Source organism: Corvus cornix, chromosome Z (genome assembly GCF_000738735.6).
Source record: "Corvus cornix cornix isolate S_Up_H32 chromosome Z, ASM73873v5, whole genome shotgun sequence".
Lineage (NCBI taxonomy): Eukaryota > Metazoa > Chordata > Aves > Passeriformes > Corvidae > Corvus > Corvus cornix.
In genome coordinates, this window is record NC_046357.1 from 43,724,214 (window position 1) to 43,746,079 (window position 21,866).

Consider the following 21,866-nt stretch of genomic DNA (forward strand, 5'->3'; position numbering starts at 1 on the left):
AAAGTACAGCACTGCGGAAAGTGTCTGGAGAACAGTCAGTTGAACCAATGCAGATGTTGCATAAATATTCCTGAAGAAGCATGACTGTTATTTCTGGTTTGAGCGGTTGATAAATAGTTCCTGTGTCTGCATTGATGGTGGCCTGAACCACCTTAAGATATTGCCTGGCAGTCTTTTAATGTATTTTCAGGAGTAGGGGGAATAGCTGGCAAATTTCTATTTCGGATAAACTAAATTAAACTGCTGTTTGTGCATCACTGGTCATGGTGCATGTAGATCTGTATTGAAGTGGTGCCTTTGTAATTTGGGGTTTGGCAGGCTTAATTGTGAACTTCCTTGGCTTCAGCATTTCCAGATTATTGTATTTTGTGGTGGTTTATTCTGCCTGAAGATTGAACATCTGTTTTGTGGATGTGGGGGAAAAGGAAGTACTCACTTTAAGGCTGGCCCCTCTCAAAGCTGCTTAGAGAATTGTGACATTTTGTTATCATCCAGATGATTTTTTTATCTAGCAAAAGGATATTGCCTGAATGTTTAAATACAAACTTGTTTCAGAAGAGTGCCAGCCTATTACTACTTCTGAGTTTTAAACAAAAGGTGGAGTTTACTAATGGAGTCTCTGTTGATGATCTATGGAAGTGTTGAATTGTATCACTTGTTATTTCTTCTTAGAAACAAATGTTAAAAGTCTTTTTGTAAGTTGTTGAGAAGATCAAGTTCTTGTTACTTTTTCTGCTGGGGAGTGATAGTTGGAGAAAAGCATTCTGATTTTGTATATAGTGCTTCATGCCTTGATACAATCATAATCATACAATGGCCTCGAAGCGACCTTAGAGATCATCTAGTTCCAGGCCCCCTGCATGGACAGGGGTACCCTTCCCTAGACCAGGTTGCTCAAAGCCCCATCCAACCTGACCTTAAACACTTCCAGGAATGGGGCATTCACACCTTCCCTGGGCAACCTGTTCCACTGTCTTACCACCCTCACAGTAAAGGATTTCTTCCTAATACATAACTTAAATCTACTCTCTGTCAGTTTGAATCCATTCTCCTTCCTTCTGTCTCTACATGATCTTTTAAAAAGTCCTTCTCTGTCTCTCTTGACAGCTCCCTTCAGGTATTGATAGGCTGCAATTTGGTCACCCTTCAGCCTCCTCTTTTCCAGGCTGAACAATCCCAAATCTCTCAGGCTTTTCTTGTAGGAGAGATGCTCCATCCCTCTAAACATCTTGGTGGCCTCTTCTGGACTCACTCCAAGAGGTCCATGTCCTTCCTGTGCTGGGACCCTGGAGCTGGATACAACAGCACCACTCAGCTTGGTGTCCTCTGCAAATTTGCTGAGGATGCACTCTATCCTTGTAGCTGTGTCATTAATAAAGTTGATACAAAGGTCTTTGCCCACTGTTACCTTTTTTAATTATATTGATTAGTACACAAAATAGTCATGACGATATATTAAGAGCTAAATTCTGTCTATTACCCTTGCAATTCTAGTATTCAGAATCATTTTAATTAGCAGCTCCTTGCTCTGTCACTCTTTCTCTTTTTTTTTTTTTTTTTTTAATAACAGAGAGAGAGACAGAAGAGGACAAAAGCATGCACCATATTTGCTTCTTTTATACACACATGTGCACACAATGCTGGCAGCAGTTAGTAATGCATCTTAAATGATGAACTATCCATGGTTACTTTGAACTTTTCTGCCTCTTAGTTTACTGCTTCAAATTTCATGTCTGTCAGTAAAAATAAACAATTTTAAAAGAGTTTCAGAAACTGCTTTGAAATTACTTCTTTTAGAAGGATTTGGTACTATGGAAGTCAGTATGATGGAAGTGTATATTTTGAAAATATATTCATATGACAGCAGCTTCATTGTGGTTGTGCTATGAGAGACCATCCATGTTGTAGCGACTTGTTTACATAAGCCTGAGCAAATTGGCATTATTCTCCTGGAACTGGTGTCTAGCTGTATTTTTCCTCTTTATTTTCTTGTGATTCTAGAAGTTTAAAGCAGTGAGATAATGTTGAAATTAGATGATTGCATGAATTATTACTCTAGAGTCTTCCTAGTTCATCTTGCTTTTACTTGAACTGCAGAAATTAAAAATTCACTTTCAGGGATATCTTGCTGCTCCAGTACACATCAATTAAAAAAACATTGTGAAGCTGCTGCTGCAGTTGTTTCTTGAAGATGGTGCTGTGGCTAGCAGAGATGTTTTAAAGCAATTTTTGTGTGTCTGTATTTTTCGTGTGGTTGTTTTATGCTGACCTGATCATTGTGTTGAAGAAGCTCCTAATACATCCAGAGACATCCATCTACCAGCCAGCAATCCCTTGCATTAAGGCAGATGCTCACTCTTTTCCCCCAGAGAGTGGGAAGAGGTTCTCCAGCCTTGATGAGTGGCAAAGGAATGGTCATCTCTAAGAAATTCTTAATAAGCAAGCACTAATGGAAGTCATTAGGAGAAGCTAGATAATGACTGAAATAATTCTAGAGGTGCTGGATAGTAATGGGGAGGCAAACTGATGTGTTGGCTTTAAAAGGCAAACTGCAGGAAAGTGAGAAAACTGAGGAAGCCATGCAGAATTTTTTTGAGTTTTCAGACAAAGCTCAGCTTTTCAAAGAAGTCGGAGGCTTCAAGAGAAGATGAGGTATCATTCTGGGTTTAAAAAACAGCAAGAAAATGCTCCCCAAGAGATGGGTGTGGAATAGATACAATATGGAAATAATCAGGAAAGGAGGTTTAGCAAGTGAGAGAATTGCACTGGATGGTGCAAACTGACCTAGGTCAGGGAAGTATAGAAGGGATTCTGAAAAAGGACAACTACATAAAATAAGTGGAGGTTTTGTCTGACTGCAAATGAGCTTTCAAGTGCCTCAATGTGTAGCAGAGAAAGAGGTATCCTGTGTTTAACAAAGGAAAGGAGTATGATTTGGTTTTGGGGAGCACAGTCATGACACTTTTAGCAAAAGAAGTTGAGATGTTAATAGAAAATTACGAGTGTGTTTCTCTTTTTTCTTTATTTGGGTAAATTTCCTTTCATCAGTATGCAGAGAAACGTGGTGTGCTGGCTGCATCCCTTGTGGATTAGCCTGCTGCTGATGTGAGTCCAGTTTGTATCATAATTGACATGATGTAGGGTGAATGTGTTCATGATTTCACATGTTATAATGCCAAATACTATGGGTTTGTTCTTTCAAAGTATAAAATGTGACATCTTCTTCTCCCTCCAGAAACCCCAAACAACAAAATACACAATTCCAAGATAAAAACAATCCCTGAAAGAATGAACAACTTGTAATTTCGGGAATAATCTACTCATTTAAGGTCTTCTGGAGGTCCCTTCAGGGGCTGAACCTCAGAGTAGGTAAAGGAGACATTTGTAGTTTAGTTACAGACTCTTGAACTGTCTGTCATTTGGTGGAACCCAGTGCATGACTGTGGTCAGTTTGCTTTTGCCATCCTCAGAAGGAGTATGAGGCATGGTTAGAGGCAAATTAGAGTGGCATGTGGAAAAGATTTCCCTGCAAGATAAAGGCTTGAGGATATTATACTATCTACTGGTTTGTTTGATTATTTTCACTGAAAATCTCTGAAGAGAGGTTTTTGTCTTTTTATACATTCAGATTGATGATCTGCTTTTATTTGGGGATGTGTGCAGGGTTTCTAACCTTGCCCTGGTGGGATGACTTGGAAGGTATCTCTGCTGAGCCATGTTCTTTGTGACAGCAGATAATTTCTCTGAGAGAGTGCAACTGCATCATGATATTATTTAATTGTTGTAAATTAATTCAGTGCATGCTAAATAATTAAGGTGACAGATCATCTCCCTAGTCTCACAGTGGGGAAAGAGGGCAGTTTAACACAACACTCTCTCTGCAGAGTTTGTGAAACTATTTAGCTTGGTTAAGGAGGCTCTACCTGGGGCATCTTTGCTGAACTTCCAGGCTGTATTCTGTCATGGGAAGCCTTAGCAGCAGTCTTGTAGTGGTCGTATTGTCGAGGCCAGAACAATGATCTTCCCCAGATTAGCCACAGAGCTCCTATTCAAAAAGGTTTGACTGACGTAATTTTTTTTTTTTCTTGTTTGAAGCACAGACTGCACTGTGAATGCAAATGACTTAGATTTGAGATCCTTGTGTTGTGGAAGAGTCCTACTGAATGTAAAGGCAGTTTTTAAAATTTACATAGAAATAAATTTCTAGCCTGAGATCACTACTGAAATCTTCATCTTTTTTCCTCACATAAAAAAAGCTAAGAGCTGTACTGTGAAAGTAAAGACTGAGGTAGTGGAAACTGGAAGTCTCTTTTAGCCTCAGGAAGTTGCAAACTTCTCTGCAGCAGCTTTTAAAAAGTCTTTGAGATGTACAGGTGTGAGTTGGTGGAAGGCAGAAGGAAAGGTAGGAAAGACGAGTTTATTTATGTTTACTTTTTTTCTCATTAGTAATACGTTTTGAGACTTCTGCATTTTAATTTGATCTTTAAGTGTGCTCCCATGTTGGTTTGGTTTGGGTTTTTTTGTCAGATGCTTTTCAGGTGCCTGGGCATCTTGGGATTAAATTTTCCAAGGTGTTGTCTGTTACTTTGTTTTGATTTGCTTAAATAAAATCTGAGTGCTCTGGTTGATGATTTCAGTAAAGCAATCTGCAAGCTGATACACATCTAAACATGCTGCCATCCTGCTTTTAATGCTGTTAGTAGCTAAAGAGGTGGTTGTAATTAATATTAAGCCAAATGTATGTTTTGGCTGACAAATCGCAATCAAAGCAGGCATCATACCAATGCAAAAGTAGATGTATTACTTACATGGAACCGTAGCAGTAATAAAATCTCTGACTCTTTGTTATATCTTTGTAAGACTGTATCACTTCCAAGACAATTGTGTAGGACACTGTTGTTCTGAAGGGGCAGCAATGGTGTAGGCATTACCTGTTTCAACATGTTCAGTTGTTGGGTTTGATCTGAACTTGGGAGATTTTTGTCCTGTTCTTCTGGTTGTTGAAGTCCTGAGTGCTCAGATTGCTGAAAACAAAGAAAAAAATCCCATGAAAGCACACACAAAAAAAAAACAACTGAGAAAAGCCAGAAAACATGTTATGTGCATGGGATAAAAGGAGGGTGTTTTTCAACAACCAGAAGAGGATAATGCCATTTTTGTGATCTGATCTGCTGGGGTGTCTGTGCTGTTTTTGCCTGGTCTCCCCTGAGATTTTGAGGTGGGTCAGGCAGCATGCTGGAGATCAAATGGCAGGTAGTGGTGGCACTTGCTCCACTGGTCTTGCTGGAGGCTGTTCTCCTGTTCTCTCTCAGTGCCTAGGCAGAAGGCTGTCTCAGCTGGCCTCACTGACAACCTTCTGTAATCCGTCCCTGTCACACAGAACATCCTGTGAATGCAGCTCTGGTAGTGCTTCTGCAGCTCTGCTACAAAATCTTGTTGTGCTGCATACACAACAAGAAAAGTTGTCAGGTGAGTGAGGTCAGGAGAGAGGGTTTAGTACCAACCGGTTCTGGGTTTTGGGCCAACCAGCTCAACTGGCTTTTGTAGTTCCCAGTTCGTTTATTATTGATAAGTCATTTTTTGGTGACAGTGAAACATTTAAAACATTGTGTTACTCTTCTTGTTGCAGGTCTCCCTCCCTCTCCTTCCCTCCCTTCTGAGCCTTAATGATATGTTTTTTAGCCAGTTTCTGTGTTGTTCATTTATTGTGTCAGGTTGGGAAATGATCCTTTTTAATAATTGCTCTGGATATGTTTGTGCTCAAACAGTGCAATGCTTCATCAACAGTGGGAGTTCTGTGAGCAGAAGCAGCCTGCGTAGAAATTGATGTCATTGGATTAACATTCTCAGTCTGTGAAATAAAAATTCTGATCTCTTAAACAATATCTGCAAAGAATTGACATTTAATGTCAAAGTGGATTAACCATTGACAACTGCAAAGAAATTACTAGGTCCATAGGGGATTCCTCCACAGGGACAGGGATTTGATGGAAAAATGTTTCTGGATATAAATTGATTTCCAGTTGTGGTTTGGGCAAATACATGTGCTGTGTTTTGGGGATGAGGTATTACTTATATAAGCATCTTTTACTCTGTGTAGTTATTGCCTGTGTTGGTGTAAGATTTTTTGACCCTATATAGCATGCTAGTCCACCAGCAGCATGAAAAATTCACTTTATTTTCTGTGAGGATCTCAGTTTCTTCTGCAGAAGTGAATGAATAAGGTCAATTTTGTTGTACCTTCAGTCTGTCCTTGATCTTTCTTCTTAAAATTAAATATCTGGCCAATTTCTTAGAGCTGGTTGTAACTTTGTTACTTTTGTAACTTTTGTCGCTCTTGATACTGGGAAAGGGCAGAATCAAGTATGTTTTACTCTGGGTTTTGGTTTTGGTTTGGTTTTATTTCAATATTAACAAGGTAGAGATTTCCTATTGTTGTTTCTGAACCTCTTCATACGTTAGCAAATTCCATTCTATTTTCCTAGACAGTGAAGTTAGACTCAAGAAATGTCTGGCTTTACTGGCAGGGACTGTTTCCAGGAGGGTTGATGGTGCAGCCAGCACAGGAAACATGGTGAGCTTGTCCCTTGTTTTTGGCACTCCCCTTCCAGACTTCCATGACCCCTCAGTAATACTTCACAAATCCGTTTTCACAGTGAATTTGTTCATTCTTATGAAGAGCTTCCAAATGGGTGAGCAGCTATAGCTCTGTAGTTCTTTAAAGCAGTCTGGCTAGTGATTAGAAACAGCAGACAGGAAGGCTTTGGTGGTGGAGATGTTTGTAGAACTGGTCTTCCTGGGAGCAATGGAGGGTAGTGTTGCATGTGCTGCAAGAACAGGTGTAACTTGTGTGTTTTGTTGGTAGTTGGTCTGAAGGTGTGCTGAATAGTTGCATTTACCACTGCTGAACGTATTTAATCAATGCCATAAACTAGATCTAGTAGTATTCCAATACTTATTGCCATGGTAATAGTGGACATGATGACACTCTTTATCCTGCTTTCTGGAGAGGGGTGTCAGGTGATAGAGCCTGGCTGATACCAACCAATGTGCAGAATTTGTATTGTAAAATGTGTGTATTCAAACACACGTGATCAGCAAAGTTTGACTGGGACAGTTAATTTTGTGCTAGCTTCCAAACTGTTAGTGCATGTGCTGAGGCAGGAGAAAGGGTAGTCTCTTTGCTGAGACATCAGAAACTTGATGGGGAGATGGTACAGAGTCTCATTAAGTGGAAAAAAATCAGTCACTGTTGTCAGAAGAACTTCAAGGCAAGAGTATAACAATGGGCCACACCATCTGTCTGGAAATCCCCTCTTTTATTTATTTTCTGCTTCTTTTGCCCAATACTGAATTGCAACTATTACCTTTTTGCAGCTCTTTTAAGTATTGAACAGAGTGCAGGAGGTTATCCTCATTTGCAGATACAACACCCCATGGAACAGAGAGAGGGCAGAATTAGGAGGAAATTGTAAAGATCATAACCACTTCCACTGAGGAACACAGTAAATGCAGGCAGCTCAGCTTGCAAACTGCACACACTGAGCTACCTGCATTAAATGTATTCCTCAAAACTTAAATTATTTTGGCTTGTCCTAATGCTTTGGTGATGCCCTGGTTTTTGATAAAGTAAAATCAAGGGAACTGCCCAGGAAATTCAGTTTTTAGGAGTAAAATGGCAAGATGGACTTCATCAGTTTCCAGTGGGTGTAATCAACAAAATAGCAGCTGTGTCCCCACCAACCAGCAAGAAGGAAATTCAGACTTTCCTACGCATTGTGGTTTTTTGGAGGTTCCATATTCCAGAGTAGAGTCAGATTGTAAGCCCTCTCTATCACGTGACGTGGAAGAGGGGTGATTTCAAGTGGGATCCTGAACAACAAGAAGGTTTTGAGCAAATTAAACAGGAGATTGTTCATGCAGTAGCCCTTGGGCCAGTCAGGATAGGACAAGATGTAAGAAGTGTGCTCTACACTGCAGCCAGGGAGAATGGATCTTCCTGGAGTCTCTCACAAGAAGTACCTGGGAAGACTCAAGGACAACCCCTGGGGTTCTGAAGTTGGGGATACAAAGGATCCAAGACATGCTGCACGCAGTCTGGAAAAAAGTATCTGGCAGCTTAGGAAGGGAATCAATCTGCTTCAGAAGAGATACCAAAGTATGGCTCCTCCTGGCACCCCTACTGCCCAGTGCTGGGCTGAATGTTCAAAGGGGAAGTTCCTTCCACACTTCATGCCACTGATGCTACATGGAGTAAGTGGGTTGCGCTTGATCACAACGTGAGCTCAAATAGGAAATCGAAATCGCTACAAGTCATCATGCTCTGGCCCAAAGGCAAAAATTTCAGATTATCATCAGAAGAGGAGGAGGAGGAGGTGGTGACGTCCTGAGGAGGCCCTACCACATAATCAGCTACCTGGAAATGAGAAGCTATACTCTCTCTTTACTGATAGTTTGTGCCATATCGTAGGGATATGTCAAAAATGAAAAGCTGCTGTATGGAGTCCTATATGACAAGTTGCAAAACTGTTGAGGGAAAAGTTGGATCAAGTCAGGTTGCAGAGCTTAAAGCTGTCCATCTGGCTTTGGATATCGCTAAATGAGAGAAATGGCCAGTGTGCTACCCTTTACACTGACTTGTGGATGGTGGCAAATGCTGTGGGGGGTTGGGTGGAACAGTGGAAAAAGGCCAGCTGGCAGCACAGAGGGAAACCCATCTGGACTTCCGAATTGTAGCACGACATCTCTGCCTGAGTAGAGGAGGTGGTGGTAAAAATATGTCTTGTAGATTCACAGGCATCCAAGAGTCAGGCTTGTGAAGAACATTGCAACAGCAGACAGGTGGATGAACTGCCAAGGTTAAAGTGTCTTGGGTGGATCTGGACTGGCAACAGGAATTATTTCTGGCTCAGTGGGCCCATGATGCCTCTGATCATCAGAAAAGAGATGCAACACTCAGATGGGCTCATGATCTAGGTGTGGATTTAACCATGGACAGTATCTCCCAGGTTATCCATGACTGTGAGACATGCGCTGCAATCAAGCAGGCCAAGAGGGTGAAGCCTCTGTGGTATGGTGGGTGATGGTCCAAATACAAGTATGGGGAGGCCTGGCAGATTGATTACATCACACTGCCTCAAACACGCCAAGGCAAGCGCTGTGTGCTCACGATGGTAGAAGCCACCACAGGATGGTTGAAGACCTACCCTGTGCCTCATGCTACTGCCTGGAACACCATCCTGGGCCTGGAAAAGCAAGTCCTTTGGAGGCATGGTACCCCTGAGAGAATCGAGTCTGACAATGGGACTCATTTCAAAAACAGACACCTGGCCGAGAGAGCATGGGATTAAGTGGGTGTATCATAGTCCCTATCGTGCCCCAGTCTCTGCAAAAATTGAACAGTGCACTGAACTGCTAAAAACTACATTGAAAGCAATGGGTGTGGGACCTTCAAACATTGGGATCTACATTTAGTGAAGGCCACTGGTTCGTTAACACTAGAGGCACTACCAATTGAGCTGGCCCTGCCCAGTCAAAACCTCCATGTACTGTAGAAGAGGATAAAGTTCTTGTGGCACATAAGAGAAGTGTGTAAGGGAAGACAGTTTAGGTTAGTGCTGCCTCAAGAAAAGGCAAACCCATCCATGGGATTTTATTTTGTTCAAGGACCTGAGTGTACTTGGTGGGTAATGCAGAGGGATGGGGGAACATGGTGTGTACCTCAAGATTTGAGTTTTGGGTGGGAACAGTCTGTAATGTTGAATTATATAGTATTGGTTGCTCAATGACGCTGCCGCTATATGCCGTAACTACCATGGGCAATGATTATGGATGCTCCAGATACACCAGTTGTGAGATCCTCATAGATCCTACAGTCATGGACTAAATGACACAACAGACATCTTGGAGGGACAGCCACTGACTATGGAAATGATACTGTGTTTGTGTATACTTATATATGTATGTATGTAAAGTTGCAAAGTGTAGGATCTGGGCATGATGCAGATGGCATAGAATAAGGGGTGTATAGTGCTTGGTTTTTGGCCAAGACAGACTTAATTTCCTCACAGCAGTTGTGAGGGGTCAGAGCTTGGAGCCTGTGGGCATGCCTAGGTGGTTGTTCTACCCCACGGACATCACCGCAGGGGGCTGGAAGTAAGGGTATCTTGCTTCCAAGAAAGAGTGAGGGGGTTTGCAGTCAGAAAAAAACCATATGGGCACAGAGGGTCTGTGCACAGTTCATTGTCTCAGGTGCAGCATGGCACCAGGTTGGTCTTTGAGCACTTTAGCATGTAAATCACCCTCTTTTTGTATACTTACGTTATTAATTTTAATGTTGTTGCTGTTAACTGTTATCTCATTGCTTTAAATTGTTCTTATCTCAATTTGGGACAGTAGGAAAACACCTCCATGAGTCCATAGTAGGTAACTAAAAGTTTGTGCTACCACTATCATTTTAACAAGTAGCAAAATGAAATGCTAGGCAGGACAAATCAATGCTGCTGCTCTTCCCTGGATGGCATTCGTTTTTATTTGTGATGGCAAGGCTGCCATGGTGGGATGATGCATTTATTTGTGAGTTGAACAAATTAATTGCGAGCAGGATTGTTTAGTGAAGGCTGCCAGAAGTGAGTGATGCCAAATGAATACTTTCAGATGGCAAAAATTCAGATGGGACATCTGGAAGTGTGTCATTTATGTGAGATCTTTTTCTTACTTTCTCACCTTTTTTACATGGTGTTCAAATGTTTTATTTTCTTTGATGAGTTTACAGGACCTATCCATCTGGGATCAATTAGTACTTTATACTGTAAGCTAAGTTTTTATTCACCAGTGCAGTAAGGGTAGCTTTGTTTAGCTAAATTGCACTTAACAGCTTCAAGGTCACAGTATCACCATCTTCAGAGTCCTGTAATCCAGAAACTTGAAGTCTGTGAAGTCAAGACAAAGTGATACCAAAAGGCACTCTCATACAGATGCAGGAAACCAAAGCTGAAAGAAGGCAATAATGCAGGAGACCTGGAATTGTCTGACACAGGAGACAGCACAGGGTGTGAAAATCCAGTTTTCCATTCTGTCCCAGAACCTTAGTGGAGGGGAGCAATGTATATTTGTGGCCCCAGATGAGATACTCAGTGATGCAGAAGTCATTGGTACTGCTCTATTACTGCAAATTTGCAGATCACCAGTGCGCTGTTCAAGGAACTGGGGAGGAAAAAGGGTAATGACTTTAGTCACTGGGTTTTGTAATGGATTTTCCGAAAACAGCTCCTTCAAGAAGACGCTTGTAATGCACAATTGCATTTCTCCTAAGTACTCCAAGTAATGACAAGACTGCATGGTTCCTCTTTTCTGTTATATCAGACAGCTGATCCACAAAGCATGATGCTTAATCATGGCATATCAGAGAGCAGAATGTTTTATTTGGTGAGGATGCATTCCTTCACAGACAATCAGAAATTTTATCATTTTCATTTTATGAATTTTAGATCCTGATCCAACGTGTTTCCCCAGTTTTCAGTTCTCTAAATGTACTCAGTAAAGACAGCAGTGTCTATCAAGAGAAGAGTACATTAAGTGGTATTTGCCTGCACCACTGGCAGTTCCAGTCTTTGGGACATGTGAATCTGCTTCCAAATTTGGGGATTTTTTTCAATGCTCTGCAGTGTAGCAAGGTATCAAAATCTCATTAATAAGAAGCTACTCCTGTGCTTTTGTTTTTCAGAATTTATTTTTAAAAAGAAATTACATTTCTTGTCATAATTCCTTTAGTGAAGTTAATTTGAGGATCCTGTTCCCTTTATTTGCAGTTCTTGAAAACACAGGGCTGCACCCTAAACTTACATAGGTATTAAGTTAGGAGCCACTTTTATTTGCTTAAATGGAGTCTGCCTGTTCCAGCACTGCTGTGAAATCACAGTCCCCTCTTGTATTTTTTTATTGCTGAAGATGATGAGGCAGGTGGGGAGTGGGGGGAGAGTTCTTTTGTACAGGCTGACCCTTTTTTTGGCTAGAATGCTTTTATGAGCCTAACCATTTGGCAGAAAGTGTTTATCGTTGTGTATGTTGTAATCAGAAGGTTGGAATGAAAGCTGTTTGCATAAGAGCTTTCCTTTTCCCTAGCCAAATTGAGACATCAGTGAAATACAAGCAATGAAAATATAGGTGTAGAAGGGGAAACAAGAAATGATCATAGGCTTAGGAAATTTTTACCACTTCATGTAGAAAAATGACTACAGGCATATTTCTTCTCTCAACTGCATTAAACACTCATTGGATTTTATGGGTTAAGCTTTTTCTGGCATTTGTGTTCTACTTGAAGTACACAGAGCTAGCTAAAGGCTAAAAAGACTTCAGATTTTTTTTTCTTAGTTTTTCGGGTTTTTTCTTCTTTATGATGCTCCCTAGTAAAAATGTTTGTTTTCTCTCCTTTTTGTTTGACAGACAGGATTCTAAGCATACCTCTGGTTTTGGTTTAGACAGTATTCCTTAAAGGCAGCTTCAACTGTAATTTTTTCTCCACCTTCATTATCCAAAAATGGCAGCATTTCAGGATTAAGAGAAAAGATTTTAAAATAAACTAGCAATGACCTGTTGTAAAGTAGGTGCAGTGAAACTGCTGCTTTTAAGCATGCTATGAGATGAACAGAAAAAAAGTCTTCTGAGATGTTATTTAAGTTACAACTGCAACAGCTCACAAGACAGTAAAGATATGCTGGTTGAGGATTTTCAGGCTGTTGATAGAGTTCTACTGAAAATCAAGTTGCAGAAGCTTCCCTAAGTCAGAATTCCAAGGTGATGCTATCTGTTCCCCCATCCATCCGTGGAAAAATTAGTGAATTTCAGAAAATTAGTTCAACTCTCATTTTTGGAAGGGAACGGGAAGCCCAAAGGTTTTCTTTGTTCTTTGACTTTGTGAAGGCTATCTTGGAGAGATGCTACGTCTCCATTTTCTGCCCTCCCCATGAGTATAGTAGTAGAAATTTGGAGGAGGGAGTGGAAAGAATGAATGGTTACTAGCAAGAACTGAGTAGGAAAGAATAGGGGTCACTGGAAAGCTATATAAAGATGGAAAAAGTGATCCTAGAGCTTGGAAGATGAGACAGCTACATGTGACGTAAGGCATGTGGGGATGTGTTGAAATGAGAAGCAGGCATTTCAAGATGATGCTTTTTAAGAAGGAGGAATAATTTCCACAGTGGCGTGCAAAGGCTGAGTTTAAATTAACAAGACCAAAAAAAAAAGACATAACTGAATCAGAAAAGCATGTGAAGCATAACTTTCCTACAGCACTTATCTGTTCTTTCTTGGCTTGGTAAGTAAGTGTTGCCTGTGAAAAAATGAACTTGTGGCCAGGAAAGTTACTGGCATTGTCTGTGTAACTATAGCATGGCCTCAGTTTGAAAAATACCACCGAAGTTTGGAGTAATTTTTGGTGTGTTTATTCGATGCAGGTAACACTTTGTATGAGTAGATTTCTGCCATGACTTGCAGAATAGGAAGTGATAGATACAGAGAGCAATAGGTGTCTCTCAAAAATCCTTTCCATGGTGACTAATTTGTGGGTTGTGCTGTATATGTCTGGTCTGTCTAAGGGAAAAAAGCAGCCGTAGTCTTAGACTAGAATTTTTAAATGGGATTAATATCTTGGACATTTACAGGGGTTTCCCCCTCCACCTTTTTGTTTGTTTTCTTTGCACACAGGAGTAGAAAAAGAAAAAAGTAGAACATATCTGTGGAAGCTGGACTGACCTTGATAAACATGATAGCTGTGGAGATAACGTCATTCTATTGAATCAGCTGATTAAATTTTACAGTTCAGTATATTTAACATACTGCAAATTTGTGGCTACCTGGAAAGAAGGGTGTTATATTTTTAAGTCATAATGTATAAGGTGTTTTTCTTAACAAAGAAGAAAAGTTCATGTGATCACTGAACTGTAGAACAATAATTATTGGGAGAATAAATGTATTCCGGCAAGAAATTCTATGAGTATTAATTTGTGGGGGTTTTCTTTTTTCTTTTGTTGTGGGGGAAAAGGTCAACACAGTTCCAATGTTCTGTAGGTGACCATATTTTGTTGCAAATCTGGGAGCGGTCTGTGCATTAGCCTTCTTGCTGAATTCATTTTGTGTGATCCTAGTTTGTGTGGTGAAGTGAATTTTCTTCCTATTCTGGAACAAACTCCAGTATCCCCTTTGAAACTTCTGCAAATCTGTTGTGAGTGGTTATGTCAGCAAGTGGGGCTGTACAAACTCAGACTGGTTTTGCAGCAGCCCAGGGTCTTGTGTGTTGACTGCCCACCCAGTTCTCTTGTTACTCTCAACAGTTTGTTTTTTTTCCCTTCCTGTTAGGAATAAATATCAGTATGACTACAGTCTGAGGAAGGGCTTCTGTGTTCCTACAAGAGCTTGCTGGTGCAGAGGAACAGTGCAAGGACAGCAGGGACATTTTGAGCTACCATGGATATCCCCACCAATTTGGTGCCATCCTCCATGATGTCCCAACCTGAGGTGATTGAGGTGAGTAGACCACGATAAAACTCTAGCAGGTGAACTGATTAGACCTCTTTCTTATTTCCTCATTAAATACTAGCATTTTCTCCTCTGTCATTTTGAGTCATCAGGGAAATATTTCCTGGAATACTGTATCAAAGACACTCATCACTTACTAAGAGTGTTGTTATACTGTTACACATGACATTGCTGTGTTATACTACTATTTGTAGAAGCATATATATATGGCAAAATATGATCTTTATTGACTCCATGTAGGTGATGACTGCACTACAGCTTGATTTTTACTGTGCCTAATAAATACAAAATAGAGGCTGTAATGTGGATAAGTTGGACTAATACCAAAGGAAATTTCAAGTTCAGTGTTCTTAATCAGAAAAGTTTTAAGTGAAAAACAGTAGTAGAATTAGTAACACATTTAGAATTACTAACACACTAATCTTGCTTTCATGAATCCACTGTGTCTTTCAGACTCATTTATAAAAGTGATTTCTTAGCTTCACGTACTGAACACCAAGTACTTGAGTTTTCTGTAAAAAGTAAAAACTACAAAAAGAAAAGGAAATGCTCATAACAGTCAAGATTTCATTTCAGAAAAGCATTTTCAAAGTGCTTTTGACTTCACAGAGACCCAAGTGCCTGTTACAATTTAAAACATTTAAGAGGTGTATTTTACTGAAAAAGGCACCACAATTAATTAAGGTAGATATCAGAAAACTGGACATTTGGAAAACTGGACAAAAAGAATTTGCCTTTTTTTAAATTCTTGTTTGCTGGGGATTCTTTGGTTGAGGAGACTATAGCTCTCAGCAATATGCACTGAGAAGTGCCGTATTTCAAGGATCCCTAGACTCTGTGAGATTAGGAAAAAACATGTCCACTGTTTTTTGATGTGATATGAGCTGAATCCAAAGTCTGCTTTGGAGAAACTTCTTTGTGCTACTCTTCTTCCTGTGTTTCAAATGGAGACCTAGTGTATTTTAAAAGCATGTTTCTTGCTTTTTGAGTCTTTGTTAAGGTCCCAGAAGAATTTAGTTTCTTTACAGCACAACAGAATACCTGGTAGGAGGTAGATGCTGCATGCTTCTGTCCCAGGCTGCATAGCTATTGCCAGACTCCTCCCTCTTTCTGGGGAAAGGCTCTGCCAGGCCACCACTGCACATTTGCACCCCTCTCTTTACAGTCTGCCTCTTCAGAGCCTTCTTTATGTATGAGTGCGGTGGGTTGACCTTGGCTGAGCACCAGCTGCCCACCAAGCCACTCTATCAATCTCCTTCCCAAGGGAACAGGGAAGAGAAAAATAATACGGAAAACAACTCTTATGTTGAGATAAGGCTGTTTACTAAAGCAATAAAAAAAGCAAAAGTTTGTGTATGTATAAGTGAAGAGAAAATAAATTAATCTCTGCTTCCCATTGGTGAGAGATGCTCAGCCACTTCCCGGGAAGCAGGGCTTCAGCGGGTGGAGCGGCTGCTCTGGAAGGCAAACACGGTAAAATGACCAATGCCCCTGCTCCTCCTCCTTCCCTCCCTCAGCTTTTGTATCTGAGCTGACATCATATGCCATGGAATATTGCTTTGGTCAGTTTGGGTCAGCTGGCCTGGTTGTGACCCCTCCCTGGACCTTGCCCACCCCCAGCCCCTTGATGGAGGCAGGAATGTTGGAGAGACAGTGCTGATGCTGTGCTGGTGCTGCTGAGCAATAGCCAAAACACTGGTGCGCTATCAACACCTTTCCAGCTATCACTGCAAAGTGCAGCAGCACTATGGGGGCTATTACAGGGAAATGAGCTCCAGCTCAGCCAGACCCAATACAGTCTCCACCCCTTATTCCACACCATTTATGTCATACTCAGATCCCACATCATTCATCTACTGTTCCTTTGTATTCTTCATTAACTACTGTCCCCTGCCCTTTCACAGATAGATACTATTTTCCTGTCTCATAAGCTTGCTTCATCCCTCCAAATCTCCCTTCCATTGGGATAAGTGGTCAGGACAGAAGTGGTATACTTGGTCATTGGGCACCGACACCAGCTCAGACTGGGTTGTCATCGCGTTCTCCTTGCTCTTCACAAAATTCGTTCCTCATCAGTTCATGTCATTCCCACTACTTTACTTCCTGCACCATACAACTTATACCACAGATTATTTTCCGCCAAGATTAAATCTCCTTGAGGCACACACCAGGTCTCCCCATCCTTTCTTATTACTCATCAAGTCATTACCCACCAAGTACACCCAGGTCCTTGGGCAAAGACAATCCCACAAATGAGTTTGCTCTAGTGAGAGGAGAAGTCCACACTGACTTCCCCAGCCACTTCCCTATGTGTAGTGCAGGGACCGTATCTCCTCCCGCAGCATGTAGGGATTTTGTTTGGGTAGGACCAGGGCAGTCAGCAGATCCTCCAGCGTTAACCAGCCAGGTGGCTTCTGCTAAATCTGCATCCCAGTGCTTCCATGCCCCATTACCTAATGCTCTTAACATAGTCTTCAGCAGTCCATTATACCTCTGAATCTTCACAGAGGCTTGTGGGTGATAAGGGCTGTGATATATCCACTCAATGTTGTGTTTCTTTGCCCAAGACTTTATGAGGTTATTTTGAAAATGAGTCCCATTGTCTGATTCGATTCCCTCCGGGGTACCATGTCACCACAAAATGTGTCACTGAAGGCCTGAGCTGGTGTTCCAAGCAGTGGCAATGGTTTACAGGGTATGTTGCTAGCCAGCCGGCCAGTTGTTGCCTCTACCATGGTGAGTATGTAGCTCTTGCTTTGCTGTGTTTGTGGCAGTGGTCCAGTGTAGTCAATTTGCCAGGCCTTACCATATCAGAAACCCAGCCACCACCCTCTATTCCAAGGAGATTCCACTCATGTGGTTTGCTTGACTGCACTGCATTTCATGTTTGTGTGTATCTAAGGATTGTTCAGGACAAATTCCTTCTCAAAGGGAGAATAAGAGCAGCTGTAGGGTGAGAATGAGTGGAAGAAAAGCTATCACATGTAAAGTGATCAGCATGGTCACCATTCTGTTGTGTTGAATAAATGCACATGTCCTGGGTCTGTGGGGAGCTTTTGCTGAATAAATTCTGCCTGGACTTGTATCACTAGGCCAAAGACTATAACCGAATAGATGGTTCTGGTCATTGATTAGTAATCTAGAGGTCTCCCTCCACACTCAAGTTTTAGAAAGTGTGCTTCAATAAGATTTGACTTGGGAGCCAGAAAGAAATGACAACAACAAGTGAAGGAAAGATGGTATTTCAGTGTGGGAGATTGGTCGAAAAAATACCATTCTCTCATCCTCGTGTTTTAAAAGGCTCAAAATTGGTATCTGTATGAGAAGACTTAAATGCTTGGATGAATTCCCACAGATTTCAGTAAACTATTGTGGATATGACAGCTGATACAAGTCTTCAGTCATATATAAAGAGTAACATCTCCAGACAGTCTGCTGGGAGCCATGTGTATGTTTCTGAGAGAAAGGCAGACCTTTTTAACAGACAAGGACATAGTGACATACATATGTAAAGAGACAATTGCTAGATTAAATATTGAAGTAAAGCACTTTCCATACTTGGATTGCATGGGCTTTCACCTTTCATGTTTGTGTTGACATATAAATGAATTTTTGGATACAGTTTAGAAAATAACATCAATTAAAATACTTTTTCCCCCCCCCCCGCAGAGGACATTATTTTGCCTTTTAAAATTGAGGAGATGCCATGGTGTGCTGCAGAAGTCATTTAGAGACTAATGTTTTAAGGAAGGATTTTTTTTTTTTAAACTTGGAAGTAACTTTGCATGCCTTTTGCGTGAGCTAGATGGCATATTAGTAGCGAAAAGAATTTTGCTACTTTACTTGAAACTTTCTTTATTTTTTTTTTTAATCCTTTATCTTTAAACTTTCCTTTGTCATTGCCAGCATAGTTGGTTTCCTTCACATTTGGTCAATTTAGACTTAGAAGTAAATACTATCTGTTTTCTATACCTATATATGTACTTGCACATATGTTTATACATTGCAGTAATAAATACTCTTCTACTTATCATCAGTCCTTTAACTGTGCCAGGCAAACAAGCTTATTTCCCTTGGGAGAGAATCTCAGAGACCTCAGGAGAACCTTTTGTAAGCCAGAGCTCCCTCTGATAGGTTTTTGCTTGGAGTTCAATCTTACAGATGCTCATGGTGGCACTACAATAAGAGAACTTCCTCTTAATTTAGTGGTAAACGGTATTTTCCCCAAGATTTATCTTCTGAGCCAGGTAAAAGATTCACATTTTGAAAAAGTTTTTGGAAGCCACTTCTTGGTACCAGATGTGAAATTGCTAGTACTGTTTTAAATATTCTTACTGCTAGTGTGTCAACATAGGACCTGCTTCTGGTGCTCCTCACTATTGAAGCAACGCGTTTGCCACAGTCATGTTTCTTCACACCCTCCCAGTGCACTGACTTACCCAAATCTCCCCTCTTCCTTTCCACCCCCAAAATCTTGTAACCAAACACAAATGGAGATTAAGAGCACAGGCATCTTGGTGATGTGTACAGGTGTAGAGTAAATAAAGTTTCAAGGTAGTTTAACTGTCCGTAGCTGTGATCTGAAATAGAAAACAATTACAAAACGGCATTCACAAAATGTCAAAGAAGTCAATAAAACAAAAATTTTCCAAATATGCTTTGAGTTTTTTGCCATGGGATTTCATGGTAAGGCAAAAAACTCTGTAAAGTTAGTCACAATAAATCAAAATTTAGTGGTTTCTGATTAGATAAACTGTTCTGTTCCTAAAGATGTAGCAGAACTTTTTGATTTTTAATTTGGAGATATTTTGTGTACTTGTTATGACTTTATACCTCAAATATGGATAAGTAAAATGATCTCATAGAAACCTGACTAGTCTGTTTAATGCATTATCAAAGTTAAATAATTCTGTAAGAAGCATTTAGCATCCCAGAGGGCTTTGTTGTTTGCAAAAAAAGAAACATCACAAGTGGTGACCCATACTGATGAAAGTACTCTCTGAAGTGATTAGTATTTTCTCTCTTTGTGAATGGCATGAATTGAATTCTGCAGTAAAAGCTTTGAAGAAGTAATGATTTGAGCTTCAGTTACTTAATGAATCAGGGACTTCCAACAGTGCCTCAGAAATGTTTAAAACAAGAAAACAACAAAAATTCATCAGTCTCTCTTTGCTTTTGCCAGCAGTGGATCCTACCAGCCAAATACTGGAAACAAATGAGTACATTTAAACACTGCCTTGCAGCTGTTCCAAAGAGAAATCCAGAGCAGTTTCCATTGGAGTGGCCTTTCATGGCCAGAGCCAAAAACCACTTCTCCCACTCTGTGCCATTGAATACAACTCTATTTTCTCCTCATTTTGTTTGAATTGGAGTGGGAGAGACTTAAACTGTCATTGCCACAGATCGGCTATCCTTTTCATAATATGTTTGAGAACAGACTGCTGAGGGATGGCACAGCTGTTGTCACCCCTTTCCCCAACAAAGCACAACACAATTTGTGTTTTGGATTTGGTGCCCAAATTTCTGCAGTCAACAAGTGTGTGGATTTTTTTTATCCCCCTTGAGCTGAATAAACAAATTAGTCTTGTTACCAAAACAGGGCTCTGGTGGTGGTAAATATGGTAAACAAGAGAACAAAAGGAAATGGTGAGTCTGGAAAAAACAATTTGTGATTTAAAGTATATCCACCCAGTTACAGACATCACAGGGGAAAATAAAACACCAGTACACTTTTTTATAAAATTATTTTACTATATGAGACTACTGTAGGTTCAAAATGCATCTCCATTTTATTTAAAGTAGACTAATACTGCCTTACAGGCAGTAAGTACTGTGTGAACAAGTTACTTATGGAGACCCCATTGTTTCTAAAGCTCTGAGACAAAGATTTTTCTATCTTCTGTTTATATATTTCACAAATATTTCAGTACATCAAAGCAAAAGAAACCCAAATTGTCTAATGTGTATTTCATGAAAAAAATGTATTTGCTATTATAAACACAGAATAGTCATCTTATTACCATCTGTAAATCTCTATTTCCAGTCTCAAAATGAAATTTGCTATGCTCATTAACATAAGCATTCTGTTTGTAGGCTAAACTCTCCCAAGTGCTTGCTTTGCTGGCTTGATTGGTGAGGAGTGATGGGAGGTGTGCCCTGGAGGTGGAAGTAGCCCTAATAGCCCATAGGATTTCTTCAGCATAAAATCACAGTCTTTGAGCTGTTGTAGCTAATAATTAACTCCCAGTTTGGCTTAGTGAGCACCTAACTGGACCTAAAAGATGCATGTTGTAAGTCATTATGCATGAAAACTCATTTAAGATGTTATGGGTGCAGATTTTTTTCCCCTCTGACTGCTTGCACTCTGGCTTCTGAAGTGAATGGATAGGACACTGTGTGCTGCACCTCTCTCTAGAAAACTCCTCCCAAGGTGGGGGTCTTTGACAAAGATCTGTCCTGCACTGCACTCATCCTCGCAGCAGCGTTCAGGGACTCACAGCAGTTTGGATGTCTGTCGGTGATGTGCGGGGTAAGGCAGGTGGGCACTGGGGGTGAACTGGGCAAAATAGCGTAGCCCCCCCAGTCAGCATCATGGCAAAGACTTTTTCTGAAGGCATAAGAGGTGGAATATTTCAGTCACTAAATGAGGTGATGGAATATAGTTGTCTTCCTGTGTCTCCCACAAAGCCACAAAGTGTTGAGCCTGTGCCCATGTTTGGCTAGTGTTTGTGAAGCTCAGCTTGTCGTGAAAGCTACCCCAGAAGGAAAAGAAGTTTCAAGAGCTTTGCAGAAGCCCTTTCTGTACTTTGTATGGAACACTTGGGCTTAAGTATCCAATTTGGGCTCAATATGCTCTACCTGCGCCACAGCCAATTACTTTATCTTTGCAATATCTCCACATTACAGTGGGGACCTCCCTTTGAGAGAAGCTTGCAAGTCAGAGATAGGGTGGCAGAATAAAAATAAATCCTTATTAATCAACATATATATGCCATTCTAGCAATGTAAGTGAGGATGTGATTATGCAGAACTATGCCCTGATGCATCTTCATTTTTTCCTCCACTGGAAAACCTTCATGTCTGAATTGCTGGCCCAGTTGTGGACAGATGAATTCATTCTGTCTTTTTTTTTTTTTTCCTATTCTTCTAGCTTTTAATTTCTTAAATCTCCTTTTGCTTGCAGAATTTTGGAAGGTCAACAACCTCTCTGGTTTTTTAGCCAATCTATGGAGGTCATAATCATAGTTAACCATTGGGATCTGTGTCACTTGTCAACTATACCTCTTTTCACACTGTTGCTAGTGGCTGGGTCTCTTTAATACACTGAGATA

At 40.7% G+C, this 21,866-nt stretch overlaps 1 protein-coding gene across 2 annotated transcripts in view; it reads left to right on the forward strand.

The window, feature by feature from the left end:
- The window catches only part of LPAR1 (lysophosphatidic acid receptor 1), a 74,761-nt gene that overhangs the window by 11,346 nt on the left and 41,549 nt on the right, over nt 1–21,866 (forward strand). For both annotated transcript variants that reach the window (XM_039567075.1, XM_039567074.1), the window contains one exon: nt 14,356–14,523. In XM_039567075.1, coding sequence (XP_039423009.1) covers nt 14,464–14,523 — 60 coding nt within the window. In that variant the 5' untranslated portion in view covers nt 14,356–14,463. The remainder of the gene's footprint in view (nt 1–14,355; nt 14,524–21,866) is intronic.